Source organism: Eurosta solidaginis, chromosome 4 (assembly GCF_040869045.1).
Source record: "Eurosta solidaginis isolate ZX-2024a chromosome 4, ASM4086904v1, whole genome shotgun sequence".
Lineage (NCBI taxonomy): Eukaryota > Metazoa > Arthropoda > Insecta > Diptera > Tephritidae > Eurosta > Eurosta solidaginis.
The window spans coordinates 108,766,571-108,783,287 of NC_090322.1; the positions used below are offsets into that span (position 1 = coordinate 108,766,571).

The following is a 16,717-nucleotide window of genomic DNA, read 5'->3' on the forward strand; positions in this document are numbered from 1 at the left end:
TCTACGTGCTCATATCGACGCAAACTTGGCGGTACATTTTTGCTATGTCCGCACTGATTGAATAGCGGTTTTTATAAATCGCATCAATATCAAAACCAGATCTTGCTGAAGTTGTGGCCCGACATACAATGCGTCATTCAAAGAATTGTCAGATGAAGGCTTGGCAGATGCGTTAAAAACAACCCTCAATTTCGTGGTGATGCTCGATTCTTTTAAGACGGGGTTGTGCGGCATGTAATATGCATCCTTGTTAGGTTCGGGCGAAACTTCCATATGATTCATCTCAAGCAACTCGTTCATAAATTCGTTGTAACGCAATCGTAAAGAGTTATCTTTGGAAAACCTAAGCTCGATTAGCAACAGATTGCGGATGGCGAATTCTCGCCATTCGCCCAGTATAACATTGGGTTTAAGCGGTAGTTCAACCTCAAACCTCCCATCAGGAGTGCGGTGATGCGTGGTTTCAAAATGTTCTTCACAGATGCGTTCTTCGTGCGTGAAATACGATTTGGGGGCGATTCCTCAAGCTTCCACAACCTAGTGAGCGCTCTTTCAATTTCCACGTCGCTGTGCAGCGACTGTAGATTTATCGCGCGTGTCCTATCTAAGCCATCGAACAACGTCCATCCAAAGGCCGTTTTCTGTACCAATAGCGTGTGCAACGACTTGGTTGATTTGCCGACAGTTTTTGGCTTGGCTGCCGACGATTGAGTTGCTGGTGTGATGAGCATCGATAAAGAACGACACCTCACTTCTAGAAATGTCATAAGCTGCTCGAAAGTAGGAGGCCCATCGCTGATGAGCGACAACTACCATTGCTTGCGTGTCTCAAACGCGAGTTTGCTTACAACTTCGTAGACTAACCAATCATCTCAAAAGCCTATAGGACGTCTTAAGTCCTCGTATATGCTGCTGAAACGAGAACGCCTTGATGGAATCGCCGGTGTCGTTTGTAGCTTTGGGAATCTGTGATATCGTCCTGAGATGTGTGTCGACCCTAACTTGCATTACTTTATAACGGGACTTAAGAAGTTCCCACGCCTCCGTATAATTTGCAGCGTTTATCTTAAACCCATTGACTACACTAAGAGCATCCCCCTTCAATCAGGTATGTAGATAATGGAGTTTTTAGCGCCCGACAAGGAAGCGTTAACGTCCACCAACGAGGTAAAAGCATCATGAAAAGCGACCCATTCTGTGGAATCACCAGCGAACGTTAGGAGATCCATTTTTGGCAAACGAATCGATGTTGACACATGAGGCGATGCATTTGCTGATGAATGTGTCGGTTGATTTGGTGAACTAACACTGCATTTCTGCACTTCTTCTTCTACCGCGACATTTTCGACTCCACAAGACTTTTCAACTTCGTCTTGCTCTAAATTAAAGCGTACCCATTGTTCGTTAAGGATCACCAAATAACTTTCGACATTATCAATGTCCAACAAAAATGCATCGTCGTTGCTCCTTACCATACACTTTTTAATTGCATTAAGTGCAGAGTCACGGGGTTTCACATGTGCCGACATGTTGCAGGTTATTTTTTCAAGGTTATACAAGGGCGGGTTAGTTTAAAAATTGTAAGAATGTATGTATGAAAAATTACAGCGCAGAATTAAAATAAAAGTTTTATTAGTTGCATTATAATTCGTAGAATTATAAACAAATATGTTTTAATACATACATGTACGGTTTGTTGTTGTTGTAGCTGTAATATGCGGTACCAGCAGCGTAGTGAATTAGCAAGTTATTCTGGCAATTATGTTGTAAATGCGGTGCTTCAAATTTGCAGGTTATGATTGCGATAATTTTCTTCAGATTTTGAAGTAAATGCGGTATAATGCGGTATCTCGCACTGTTCCGGCTCGCAAAGATCAACAAATGGTGCAGCGAAAGAGCGTTGCGTTAAATAAATTAATTCACATATGCGGGTGGCAGGTTATTCCTTTGTGCAAAAATTGCGGGTGGCGGCTTGTAAAGCGGTTAGTACTTGCGCAAATTAAGCAGTGGGGTTTATCTGGTGCGGTTGACTTCAAAGTTAACTTTCCTTATATGCGTATCAATTTAAACAGCAGCGTGTGTGGCTACAAACTTCGTTTAATTAATAAATAATATGTTTTGCAAAATTTATTGGCGGGCGGTAGTCAAAATCACACTTTAATTTGCAATTGCCCAAGAAGAAGCAGACTATAAGAAAAGACAAACGTCAAAGTCTATTAGTTGCGGAAAGTAACTAATGAACACTGTTTTACCTTATCAGTGATTGCGCAATATTATTGATCATATACATATCTAAGACGCAATTGGGCACTATTCAGTGCACGATTCATCACTGCAAGTTGGCTACTTGTCATGTCAGATAGCACTCAATCTACCGTAAAAATACTTGCAATCTACTCATAATGAATATGATTGAGGTAAAGGCATCTACATGAAAAGCTGCTTATGTGACGGGGCTTTAATCTACAATAAATCCTCAATAGGTAATCTACTCTTTTACTTGTGTTCAATCCCTATGAACTAGACTATTATTTGTCAAGTTTACACGTTTCTCTTTTATTTAGTGCTTATAGTTAAAGATTACACCCTAGTAGGGGCATTTTTTCTATAAAAAAATCGGTATCTCTAAAATTTGTTCATAATTACAGATTATCGCAACGAATAATTTATGAGGAAAATCTAGGTATTTAATTAACGATTAGGAGTTTAGTACGAAAAGGGACATAGTATCATTAATGGATAATCTTCGCGTTTACATATGTCCCATCCGTAAGGAAGTAGATTCTACATAAATGACTTTGTTTTCTTGTATTGTTTTGTCGCACTTCCTCCTAACACGGTTTTAGTACTGGTGTAATTGTGTACACTCTTAAAAAAGCATGTAAATCTACACAAATTAAGCCAGCAAAAAAGTTGCCTCGCTTAATTATTGCAAATTTACACACATTGTGTATCTACTATCAGAATGTGTAAAGCCTTTACTAAACACATGCGTAAAAATTACTTTTCAAAATGTGTAACATTTTACAACGATGTTAGTAAATTTGTAAACCATATGCGTAATGATTACCATTCAAAATGCGTAAAATATACAACGGCTTTAGTGAACTTACTTATTATATGCGCAATGCCACATACCCCTTAGCCCCTATAACCCACTTCCCACATTTTTGAAAATATTTGATCGTATTTTCAGCTAATAACATGTATATGTTTAAATGCATTTACATTTTATAAAAAACAGATATTATAAAATACTTATTTTGCTTAATCCTGGGTGTTTACTTATAAACATATACATTTTATGTAGTTGCAATACGAATAAGAGTTTCATATTTTAATAAAATTTATTTTCAGCCAGAATTCAGTTCAGTTCATGCGGGCACTTTAATTGAATTAATATATACTATATTATCTCAAATTAATACAAGCAGTGAGTACCACCCAAAATGGCCCACCTCAATATAACAATTTTCAGCAAGACTTTTCTTTTAAATAATTTCGGCAATTTTGTACGAAAGTCCTTAACTTTAATTTGCAGTATTTGTATTGCATTTTTACGTAAATTACGCAAAATTATTGAAAAGAAAAATATCTTGCTGAAACTTGCAATTTTAAGGCGGACCATTTTGGGTGGCACTCACCGTATGTTTTTATGTAGGTAGAAATATTACACGTTGCTAATTTTTTAAATAAGATTATTCACTTTTTGCAATTTTTTTTTTTTTTTTTTTTGCACCACGGGTCTGAATCGGATAGTGCTTATAGCAAAATCTAGTCAAAAACTCTAAGGTCTGCGATATTTCTGCTGGGTACATTTTGTTTAAGACAAAATAATAGTTAATTATTACTTTGACTAAATTTATAAAGTCATATTCTCCGTATACAGCAACGGATGTTTTCTCAATTATAATGTGAGCCCTTTCAGTTTCTGTAAAAATACTATAGAATAAAAATTAATTAATTTTTTCGTAAAAGGTCGCCGTGTAGAAAGGCCTAATAATAATAAATATTATAGCTATGAGAGACAAATTCGATGGTAGTTTATTTATTATAGCATCCATTGTGGTTCCAATCTGGGAATATAATTAAAAAAAGAATTATGTATTATAAAATTATTTATTTTAACATGTTCCAAAAACTTCACATGGGAGCACCTTTTTTTCGCCATAACTTTTATATTTTGCTTTTTATAGTTTCTGTATATATGAAATTTAAACGAACACTAAGTTGAGAACAGTTTTAAGCAATTTTCAAAAGGACAAGTAATTGAAATGTTATCACGCAAATGAGCTTGCAAATGAGTGAAAATAGATTCAACGCTATCGAAACACCAGCCAAAAACACTACACCTATGCTCGGCATTTTGCTGCCAATGCACATAATTTTTCAGCATTATTCTTATTAAAGTAAAAATAACTTACGTATTACAATAAGTTATAATAATTATAATTATGCACTAAAATAATTAAATAATTATTCACGCTTTCCGATAAACCGCACGCTGCCGATTGACGGAAACGAATGAACACGACGCGTCAAGATGGTGTCGATCGGCAACGTCCACTAAGCTTTTGTTGTAAATGTACACACCTTTGGGTTAGCTTACAAACGTAAGTAATTTCGCGAACTATACGTGTTTTTGCAGCATACATTTTCGTAAGATTGTGGCATTGCTGTGTAAATAAGAAAAATACACTTTAAGTGCGGGACTATGCAAACAAATTTTAAGATTACACAAAAAAATACTAGTAATAAGCTTGCATTTTTACATACTGTTTTTAGAGTGTGGCCTATATTCCAAAAACTAACGAAACCAAAGCAGTAAAACAACTTCATTAAAAACAAACGAGCCAGTTTGTATATCGATTTTTGACATTCGGCGGTGTTTTCTTAATGTCTTTAGACAAATGAAAATTTTTTTCTTATTTTTACTATTTTGTGCACAATTATGTAAAGAGTGTTATCTTGCAATATTTTTTCGGCTATATTTTCATTGTTTTATTTTGAAAAATTTAGTGAAAATGAAATCAAAAAAAGACGATTATAACATTTCAAAGTTGTTTTTTTTTTTTGTGGGCAATATTGGTTTTTCTTGCGCTCATTGGAAATTGTTTTGCCGATTAAACGTCAGTATTTTGAGCGCGGAATCCAAGCAAAAATAAAGTCGTGTCATATAGGTATTATAAGCTGTAAATTTTTGTTTAGTTTGAGCTTGTTGGCTAGTAGTTATGTGCTTGATTTACTACATGTGGGTGTAGAAGTTCGAGATGTATTTAATAATTTGTTTTTCGTTATGTAAATTATGGTCCCATCATGGGACAAATTTGATCTTCGACTGCTGATTCAAAAGAGCTGATCGAACGAATTTTAATTCGGTATTACTTTATTCTTTTATTTATTTACATTCATTTATTTAAAGTCGATGCAAACACAAATCGGTCGACTAATTATTGTAATGGAACAGATATGCATGTAATTACCATGGCTCAACTATATGGTTGGTTCATCTCTGCAGCAACAACATACCTTTGTTCATATTGTCAAAATCAGCGTGTTGGTGTTAGACGAATGCAAGGAAATGAAAACATAAAACTTAGCAGCTTTTGTGTGTAGTAAGAAAATGTTGTCAATGTGTTGGTTTCATTTTGAGTTTGTCATCCCCTTCTGACAATCCCTACTCTAGTGAAATTAAAAAAATAAAATCAGCTGATGAGATAAGCCAACCATAAAGTTGATCAATGGTAGCACTGAAATAAATATGTGTACATATGTGTATACATAAAAGATTTCGCCATATTTAAAAGCAAAGACACGGAAAGTGTTTAGTCAGGATGCCTAACTTTTCCGCATCTGATTGCGATCCCCCTAATGCAACTCTGCAATTCGATGCTCGACTTAAACTTATAGCCACCCACACCATCACCGCCGCATGCATGTGCATGCATGTACATGCACGTGTATGTGTGCTTGTTGTCAGCACTCGTGCATATGCATGTGGTGGTTGATGTGTGGGTGCCTTTCCCCTCCAAAACGGAGGATTTTGCGGGTCAACGGATGTCGCTTTCGATACAACCGACCTCTTGGATTTCAACAGCCGTTCTCTAAGCATCTGCCGCTTGTTGTCAGCACTAATGCATATGCATGTTGGGGTTGATGTGTGGGTGCCTTTCCCCTCCAAAACGGAGGATTTTGCGGGTCAACGGTTGTCGCTTCCGATACAACCGGCCTTTTGGATTTCAACAGCCGTTCTGTAAGCATCTGCCGCCAGCGATCTTGCCGTTCCTTTGCATTTCAAAAAAGGTAATATTGTTAACTTGTCTATTTTATCTTTAGCCAATAAAGCCTACACTTTTATAACGAGAAATCTCGTATATTTGTTTATTTCTTTATTCCACACGCCATATTCCCACTGAGATCGACCCCGGTGCGCCCACCGACTCAGGAGCAGACGCACCCCGGCAGAACATTTGGACCACCTTCACCAGGAATTGGAAATACAGCACCTAAATTACAATCTACAACAAAATATCATAGCTGACCGCACCAAAAATCACAAAAATTTATCCGGAAAAGTATTTGCCCACCAACAGCTATACAACACAAAATTGGAAGGTTATATTAGGCCTCACATCAGCGCACATATCGCCACATAATACCAAAACGTGAAAAGAAAAAAAACATTGAGCCAGCTGAAGCCACTACAACGACATAAGCTACTTGCCACGCCAAACCAGCATACCGCCAAATAAAAGAAGTGGCGAGTCGCCCCTTTACTTCACACAGTACACATTGGTGTTGCTCCTCCTTGCTCTCTGTTTTACGGCACAAAAATAATCTGCAAAGTCAGAAAAAATAAACAAACAAAATCAATTTTATCATATTTTAATCGTTGTTGGTTGGGTTATTCGCACAGGTTTATTCAGATTTAAATCGCCTTTTTAATTCGTTCACAACTTTTCGTCCATGAACATGGAATCGTACATCAAGTTGGCCGATCGAATAATCAAGTTCGAGGCCAACTTCAATGACATAAGTGCGGCTCAGCACACAGTACATACGCTGGCAATACAGCAAAAAGAGTTGCAAGCTAAGTGGGAAAAAACAGAGACCGCCCTCGAGGAGCTACTTGACTCTGACACGCTTGACGCAAAAAAAACTGCAGCGGCCAAGATCAAGCATAAAGCGGCATGTGCCGTTTTCCTGCGATGCATGTCGAACATGGCTGAACTTCAAGCCAAATTGAAGCAGGAAATAGAGGTTCGGCCCGAAGGAGATCGTGCGCGTGAACACAGTATCCGCCTGCCAGCTTGCGATACTGAGGTATTCAAGGGCGACTACCTATCTTGGCCAACGTTTCGTGACCTGTTCACGGCCATCTACAAAAACAACAGTCGCCTAACCCAGTAGAAAAGTTGTTCCACCTTAACCAAACAACTCAAGGTGAGGCAAAGGACATCGTCAAGAAATATCTCTTGACAAATGAAGGCTTCGAGACAGCCTGGAAAAACCTATGTGAGAGATACGAGAATAAACGGATTCTCGTAAACTCACAACTACAAATTTTACAAATCGAAAGTGCAAAAATCAAGCGCGTCGCGACAATCGACAGAAACCCCTACGAAAGGATTTGGTGCTTTTGAAACAAAAATATCCAAACAAACAACAAAATCAATGTGTAAAATGTGCATATCTACGGAGCAAAGATTACGCAACTGTTCACGTTTTTGCGATTTAACCCCGGTAGAAAGGATTAAATTCGTTAAATCCATAAATGGTTGCCTGAACTGTTTATCCCCAGGACACACAGTGACGAGGTGCACCAGTTCGTACAACTTCTCCGAATGCCACTCTCGTCACCACACGCTCCTGCATGCGGATACACTTCAGAAAACTGCGGTACACAACCCTTTCAAAGATGCGGATAATACACCACCAACTTCGGAACAGGCACGGAAAAGACAGGAGTCGGGACAACCACCTTCCTCTACTAACCAGAATGTCAAATCCTGCCATCCCAATTCCAGCACAGATGTGCAATTAGGAACTGCTCGCCTACACATTTACCATAATGGTATCGACTTCTCCGCGCGGGAATTAATTGATTCTGGGCCTGAATGTTTCTTTATAACTGAAAGAATAAAACGTAGAATTTATTTTCCAGCAAAGAAAATGCATGCCCAGGTTTCAGGCATCACAAATGCGGTGTCAGCTCAGGTGAAAGAAGCATCCAACATCGAATTACGTTCACCAGTGGATCCCTGCTTCAGCCTGGCTACACCCGTTCTCGTTCTAGCTAAACTCACTGGGAATCTTCCATCCTGCTATATCAACGCAATGACTATGCAGGTATTCCCAGACTTGGTTTTGGCAGACAAGAGGTTCTACGTCAACGAAGACGTAGACCTCATACTTGGCGGAGACATATATCCCCAAATTATAATGAGTGGTATAAAAAAGACCGTGCATAACACACTTCTGACCCAAGAGACTTTCTCTTTCAAATTCCAACTTAAAACTCACGACGATGACATTTATCGGGATCAAAGTATGAAGTGACCACAACACCATCACTGAATTTACTTCCCGTCAATGCTTGCTGAGCCTTTTGACAATCCATTACCGAATTGAATTCAACAAATACTTTCCCACAACCAGGCACATCAACACCTTCAATGGGTCTAGGGGTTTCAACACTCCACACCACACCATACTTATTACATTCCTCTTTAATATCCTCCAAAATATCTTCATATTCTTCTTCGTCACGCAACTCATCTGGGGTGACCATATTAAATACTTGAGTATTAGCAAACATTTTCTTTTAATAACTGCAATTAAGGTGTCCTAGATGCTATATATTCCAAAATTATAACATTTTCTGTCTGTTTAAAAATTTAACTTGAATTTCCCTAAGGATTTCCGTAATATGGCCATTAGTGATGTTTGTGTGTGTGTGCTAGTTTTCAGCGATCAGCTGTTAGTTGCGCTACTTGGTAAAGTTTACAATGTGTAAAATTCACAGTGAACTTGTACACTAACTGCATTTTCAACATGCGACTTTTATAATAATAATAATAATACCCAACGGATTAAACCCTCCAAAGCCCGCCCGACCGGCGCGAGGGGCGCATCCGCATGACGCACGGATTTGTTATTGCCGAGTTGTTGATAGGCGGAGGTTTGTTAAGCGTCGAGATCTAAAACTGCTCAGCTAGAGAATAAAAATCATAAGCTGAGTACTATACATAACAGTTAGAAATTACATAGAAATTATACATATATATACTACATTGTTAAATAAGTGAATATTTTTAATTTATTTGATTTTTTTTGTTTTTTTTTGTTAAGAGTTAAGATAGGATAAGACAGTTTTCTTTATGGTAAAAAGTGAATCCGTTATATCAAATGAATTAGAATGAGTGTTAAAATCATGACACAAACACCGAAAAGATTCATTTAATTCGAAATTAGTTCTACACTGCCTCAAAAGAAGAGGTTTGTAATGTCTTGACACCCGTGATGGGACGTTGAAATTTACTTCGTTCAAAAGAATTGAACTAGAAATCAGTCCAATCAGGAGTTTAGCCATAAATATAACGCCTAGCATTTCTCTACGACTTGCAAGAGTTGGAAGATTGATAAGCTTTAACCGACTAGTATAAGGTGGAAGATTATACGCAGAGTCCCACTGAAAATTCCTTAAAGAAAAAAGTAGAAATTGCTTTTGTATTGATTCAAGTCTATCTGCATGAACTCGATATTGTGGATTCCAGACTATTGATCCGTATTCTAGTATCGGTCTAACTAAGGTGATGAAAAGGGCTTTAGTTACATAAGGGTCACTAAATTCTTTGGACCACCGTTTCACGTATGAAAGAACACCTCTAGCCTTATTGACAGTAGCATTAATATGAAGGTTGAAACTAAGTTTAGCATATATCGTGACTCCCAAGTCCTCAAAATAGTTTACTGATAGAAGACAAAAATTATTAATTACGTAAGAGGCTGCTGGCAAAGATCTTCGAGATAGGCACATGAATTTGCATTTATTGAGGTTCAGCGGCATTGAATTTACGTTGCACCAAGTAACTAGGCACTTTAAATCCGCTTGAAGCAAGGGACGTTCTTCGATAGACGCATAAGACCTAAAAAGTTTTACATCATCAGCATACATTAAGATTTTGGAATATTTTATAGTGGTACAGATATCATTAATAAATAGCAAGAACAGAATTGGACCAAGGTGGCTGCCTTGTGGGACGCCAGAGGGAACATCGATGACATTTGAAAAAGTATTTTTAAAAATAACTTTTTGCGTTCGACCGCAGAGATACGACGAGATCCAATGGGTGAGACCAGGTTGGAAGCCAAGCCGATCCAGCTTGTAGATAAGTAAGGAGTGGGATACTTTGTCAAATGCTTTACTGAAATCAGTATAAATAACATCTGTGGGAAGATTTTCTCTAAATCCCTTAGAAACATGAGTTGTGAATTCAAGTAGATTAGTAATGGTAGATTTGCCTTTACAGAATCCGTGTTGCGGTTCTGCAATCAAAGTAGAAATGGAAAATGTTAGCTGATTGGTAACGATAGCTTCAAACAACTTTGGGATGGCCGACAACTTTGCTATTCCTCGATAGTTCTCTACACACGACCTACTACCACTTTTGTGAAGGGGTATGAGAAAAGATTCCTTCCAAGCAGAAGGAAAGACTCCACTTTTTAAGGACATATTGAATAAATCAGTTAGAGGCTGATAAATGTGTTCAGCGCATTTTTTAAGAAAACAAGTGGGAATTAAATCAGGACCGTACTTGTAAGATTCTCTCAAAGACGTTAAATATGAAAAAACTTCATCCGGATATATTTCTGGAATATTAATGGTGTTAAGTGAGTTAAGCTGAAATGGATATTCGTTTGAATAAGTATTAAATTCATTGGAATAGTTGGACTTGAAAAATTGTGCAAAGAAGTTAGCAATATCTTGATCGTCGCTAGACAAATCACCCTTGTATTTTAAAGCAGAGGGAAACCCTTTAACCCTACGTTTAGAGTTCACGAAATTATAGAAAGCTTTCGGATTGCAAGTTATTTTCCTTTTCATCTTACAGATGTATGTATTATAGCACTTTTTGTTTAATTCAAAATATTTATGACGCAAAATAGAGTAATGCAAGTAATCGGAGTGAGAGCCCGACCTTTTGTATAATTTGAAGAAGCGAGATTTTCTGTTTTTAAGGACTTCAGCTCTTTAGTGAACCATATTTGGACTGATTCGGTAGACACACGTTTTCGCTTAGGTACGTGTTTTTCCAAAATACCGTAAATGGTGGTATAAAAGTCAAAAACATTTTTGTCAATATCTACAACATATTTGGGCCAAGCCACTGTAGATAAAGTTTGATTAAGTTTACTAAAATTAGCCTTCGCGAATTGAAATCTGAAACTAGAGTCGTATTTAGTAGCAATGCTACTCGGAGAATTTCTTTCGAATTCGTATGCTATTTGCAGGGAAGGATGGTGAGGGTCTTCAGGTACAGTAAGAGGTTCACCCCGGCTTAGAGTACATTTTGATGTACCATCGACAAATACAGAATCAAGGGTCCTCCCGAACATGTTAGGTATTATATTTATCTGTTTAAGGCAAAGTTCAGTTATTTCGGCTAAAAATTCGTTGTTGGACAGGTTAGAAGAAATAGGTACAATATTCTGATCAGATATGGTCCATAATACATGCGGGAGATTAAAGTCACCCAGGACTATCATCGAATCAATGGGCTTCATCAATGAATTAACAATTTTGAGCAGGGAATTATGATCCATATACACCGAAGGATCAGAAGATGGTGGGATATAGCAGACCGCGATATAGACACAACCCATTCCGAGATTGATTATAATGCATTTGAATTCTGTAGAATCAATAATGGGTAAATTAACCTCAGCTGAAGGTACAGAAGAATGTACCGCAAGCAAAACTCCACCTCCAATTCTGTTCAAGCGGTCATTCCTGTATATTTGGTAATCATGGCAAAGAATCTCTGAGTTAAATACATGAGGTTTTAGCCAAGTTTCAGTTAAAGCGATAATGTTGTAATTGCAGTTAAACGATTTCAAATACAATTCAGTTAGTTTAGTGTTTAAACCTCTAACATTTTGATAAAACAAATTTAGGGCCGATTTAACATTCAGTTCTTTGATGCAATATTGTTATGTGGAAGTGTAGCAAGATTTGAAATATTAGTATTACGCCTACGCTCGGATTCCCGCACAAAAGCACCGGGCGGCCAAAAAGAATTATTTAATATAGGATCAAAATGTTGTGCGGATACATCAAACCTAAAAGACGAAATATCCCTAGGATAGTTAAAATTGAATTATCGAACTGTCACGTTTTCAAATTTAAGCTTAGCGATGATGTTCGACTTTAGGTCCTCTTCTGTGGTGTCTTTATCAAATCTTGACACAAAAACTGATTTTTTAATAGGGACAACAATAAGATTGTTAGACGGCGGTTCGGATTCCGTAGAAGGGTTTTGTGGATCTTGATTATCTTTTGCAGAATATTTTTTAGGTTTTGTTAAAGAAACCTTGGATGAAGATGGCTGAGCTAGTAAGGGACTTGGAGATGCCAAATTTATTAATTATTTTGCGTCACATTTTTTAAAATTGCACCCTCATAATTTTTTCATAATTTGCCTGTAGTATAACTTCAAAAAAAAAAAATTAATAATAGCCGTGTTTTTTAACACGCGCGTATACGTTTCGTTTGCGCGTGTTAAAAAACGCCTATCTTCGCTTAGATAATGCTTAGGAGACCCATCTAGCGGCTGTGGTAAAACAACTAGCTACAGCAACAGGGTGTACCGAAAAGCGGAGACGCAACGCTCTGATGGCCATAGGGTATAACATATAGCTGAATCAGTTGCGATGAATTGTGGACACACATATAATACATAGAATTAGTGTACAGGGTGAAACAAAGACACATATTTCAGTTACATCTGAGTATAATGCGTATTGAAATTTAGTAGGACAAAATTTATGCGCAGCAATTTCAGAGGTGTATTTATAGTTTGTCTCTTAGCAGTCAATATAAAGTTTAAGCGTAAACGGATATACGCGTGTTAAAAAACACGGCTAATAATAAATGACAAAAACAACAAAGCGGACTTATATAAACGCTTCAACGATATACACTGGTGCTTTGAAGCGAGTAAAGCATTTATGTAAAACCGCCTATAATAAATTGCGAGTTTTATCTACTCTTCTTTAACATTGTTTCCTCTGTGTTCCATTTCTATTTATACCTTATTCTAATTCAGCTTTGTTGTACTTGTTTTGTTTTATATTAGTATTTAATAAAAGGTCCTATTAGACAAATTGTTAGGCTTCGAAAAAAATAAATTCTGGACATCAAAAATGGAACAGTTCTCACATGATTTAACTGTTGCGCTTATGGAAGAAACTTTACTAAGCCGTGCTCACGTAAGCAGATGGGGAGAACGACGAAGGACATGTTCAACAGGGAATTTGCGTAAGTGGAAGACCTCATGACAAATTATTTGATAACGATAAACTATTACCAATAGCAAAAGTGTGAAACAGCCATACATATATGCAACACATAAATGAGAACAACTGTATACTTCTAATACGCGGCCAAAAATATCGGGAGCTTTGTCACAAGACGCGTGTTGACTTCGGCAACAATAATCGGTAATAGTCTAGTTGAGGGGTCGACTGCTAATACGCTTCAAAAAATATCGAGAGAGGTGCCAAAAGACGCGTATTAATCTCGAGAACAATAATCCGAAGGCGGAAAAGAAAAATTTTATCTATGTCCGCAGATATTTGCAGTTGAAGTTAGCGATTTCCATGTGGTTATTGTTGTGTTCGTACCCACAAAAAAAAAATTGTGCATCACCGTGGCCGTAGCCACGGTTATACCACACACCCGGACGTGGCATGGCGTAGCCCAGGGCTATTTTCTATAAGCGCGGCCGAAGTACGCCAACGCAGAAAGGTGCTCTGCCCAAAAATACTATGGATCCCACCCCCGGTTTCGGTGGTACCCGGGGGTCTTTTTCCGGTTTTTCATTATTAATACTGATGTCAAGACGCGTCGTTTGACACATCTCTCGATATTTTTGGTAGCGTATTAGCAGTCGACCCCTCAACTAGACTATTACCTTTTTTTGTGGGTAGAACAACATTACAACAATCACATGAAAATCGCCAACTTCAACTATCTCCGGACAGAGATACAATTTTTCTTCTCCGCCTTCGGATTATTCTCGAGATTAATACGCGTATTAACAGTGTCATACTGTCGTAAAGAATTACCAACGATTTTTGTGGCCACATTAAACCTTCAGGCCATCCCTCCCTCTCCACCCCCAAGTACCATGAGGAGCTTGGGGTCACCAGAGTCTCGTCTATTAGTTGTTGTTGTAGCAATGCTCGCCCCACCTAATAGCCGTGACCGATCACAAATTGTCATCAATATCCTCTAACGGGAGTCCAAGGAAACTTGCCGTTTCAACAGGGGTGGACCATAAGGAAAGGGGTTTAGAGGCGTTGGTTCCACATTACAATTGAAGAGATGGTTGGTGTCATGTGGGGACACGTTGCAAGCGGGGCATACATTTTGTATGTCGGGGTTGATTCTGGATAGGTAAGAGTTTAACCTGTTACAGTATCCAGAACGAAGTTGAGCAGGAGTGACACTCGTTTCCCTGGGGAGTATGCGTTCCTCTTCCGCAAGTTTTGGATAATTATCGTTAAGCACTGGATTCACCGGGTAATTCCCGGCATAAAGGTCCGACGCCTGTTTATGGAGTTCACCAAGGACTTGCTTGTGTTTTTTCACTTCATACGGCTGGGTTCACAGGTGCCGTATTTCCTCAAAATGCTTACGGAGATGACTCCTTAAGCCCCTAGGCGGTGCTGGTTCATCAATCAGATGTCTGTTGGGATGCCCAGGTTTCTGGGTATTCAGCAGGAACTGTTTGGTCAGCATCTCATTTCTCTCCCTGATGGGGAGTACTCTCTCCTCATTATGCAGATGGTGTTCTGGGGACATAAGAGGACAGCCCGTGGCGATTCTGAGAGCAGTATTTTGGCAGGCCTGTAGTTTCTTCCAGTGGGTGATTTTTAGGCTTGGCGACCATATGGGTGACGCGTAGCACGTAATCGGCTGGCTAATTGCTTTGTATGTAGTCATGAGCGTTTCTTTATCTTTTCCCCAAGTACTGCCAGCGAGGGATTTGAGGATTTTGTTACGGCTCTGAATTCTCGGAACAATTGCGGCTGCGTGCTCACCAAAATGTAGATCCTGACCAAACGTCACACCCAAGATTTTGGGGTGTACGACAGTCGGTAGCGTAGTGCCATCGACGTGGATGTTCAAAATGGTCGACATTTGGGGCGTCCATGTTGTAAATAAGGTCGCGGAAGATTTAGTCGGTGATAATGCCAGGTTTCGCGAGGCAAAAAAACTGCAAAGATCAGGGAGGTAGCCGTTTATTTTATTGCATAGCGCATCGATCTTTGGGCCTGGGCCTGTGGCCATTATTGTGCAGTCATCGGCGTAGGAAACGATTGTGACTCCTTCCGGTGGTGAAGGTAGCTTAGATATGTAGAAATTAAACAAAAGTTGGGAAAGGACACCACCCTGTGGCCCCCTTGTTTAATTCTCCTTGGTTTTGATGTTTCGTTTCTAAATTGCACCGATGCCTGCCGACCACCCAGATAATTTGCTGTCCACCTTTTAAGACATGGGGTAAGGGTAGACCCTTCCTGGTCCTGCAGTAACGAGCCATGGTTGACCGTATCGAAAGCTTTTGATAGGTCTTTATCTTTTCCCCAAGTACTGCCAGCGAGGGATTTGAGGATTTTGTTACGGCTCTGAATTCTCGGAACAATTGCGGCTGCGTGCTCACCAAAATGTAGATCCTGATCAAACGTCACACCCAAGATTTTGGGGTGTAGGACAGTCGGTAGCGTAGTGCCATCGACGTGGATGTTCAAAATGGTCGACATTTGGGGCGTCCATGTTGTAAATAAGGTCGCGGAAGGTTTAGTCGGTGATAATGCCAGGTTTCGCGAGGCGAAAAAACTGGAGAGATCAGGGAGGTAGCCGTTTATTTTATTGCATAGCGCATCGATCTTTGGGCCTGGGCCTGTGGCCATTATTGTGCAGTCATCGGCGTAGGAAACGATTGTGACTCCTTCCGGTGGTGAAGGTAGCTTAGATATGTAGAAATTAAATAAAAGTGGGGATAGGGTACCACCCTGTGGCACCCCTTGTTTAATTCTCCTTGGTTTTGATGTTTCGTTTCTAAATTGCACCGATGCCTGCCGACCACCCAGATAATTTGCGGTCCACCTTTTAAGACATGGGGGAAGGGTAGACCCTTCCAGGTCCTGCAGTAACTAGCCATGGTTGACCGTATCGAAAGCTTTTGATAGGTCTAGCGCTACGAGTACTGTTCTATGGTGGGGGTATTGATTTAAACCGCAATTTATCTGGGTGCTAATGGCATTTAGCGCGGTGGTAGTGCTATCGAGTTTGCTGAAGCCATGCGGATGAGGGGCTAGCTGCAAATTTGCTTGGAAATAAGGGAGCAAAATGGCTTCAAGGGTCCTTGCCACTGGCGATAGGAGAGATATCGGACGATACGACTCACCTATGTTAGCTGGTTTCCCAGGC

General features: G+C 39.1%; 1 protein-coding gene across 1 annotated transcript in view; it reads left to right on the plus strand.

The window, feature by feature from the left end:
• Positions 1-13,320: 13,320 nt before the first annotated feature.
• LOC137250128 (uncharacterized) overlaps positions 13,321-16,717 on the plus strand; it is a 67,942-nt gene continuing 64,545 nt past the window's right edge. Inside the window, exon 1 of the mRNA XM_067782437.1 lies at positions 13,321-13,540. Coding sequence (XP_067638538.1) covers positions 13,426-13,540 — 115 coding nt within the window. The 5' untranslated portion in view covers positions 13,321-13,425. The remainder of the gene's footprint in view (positions 13,541-16,717) is intronic.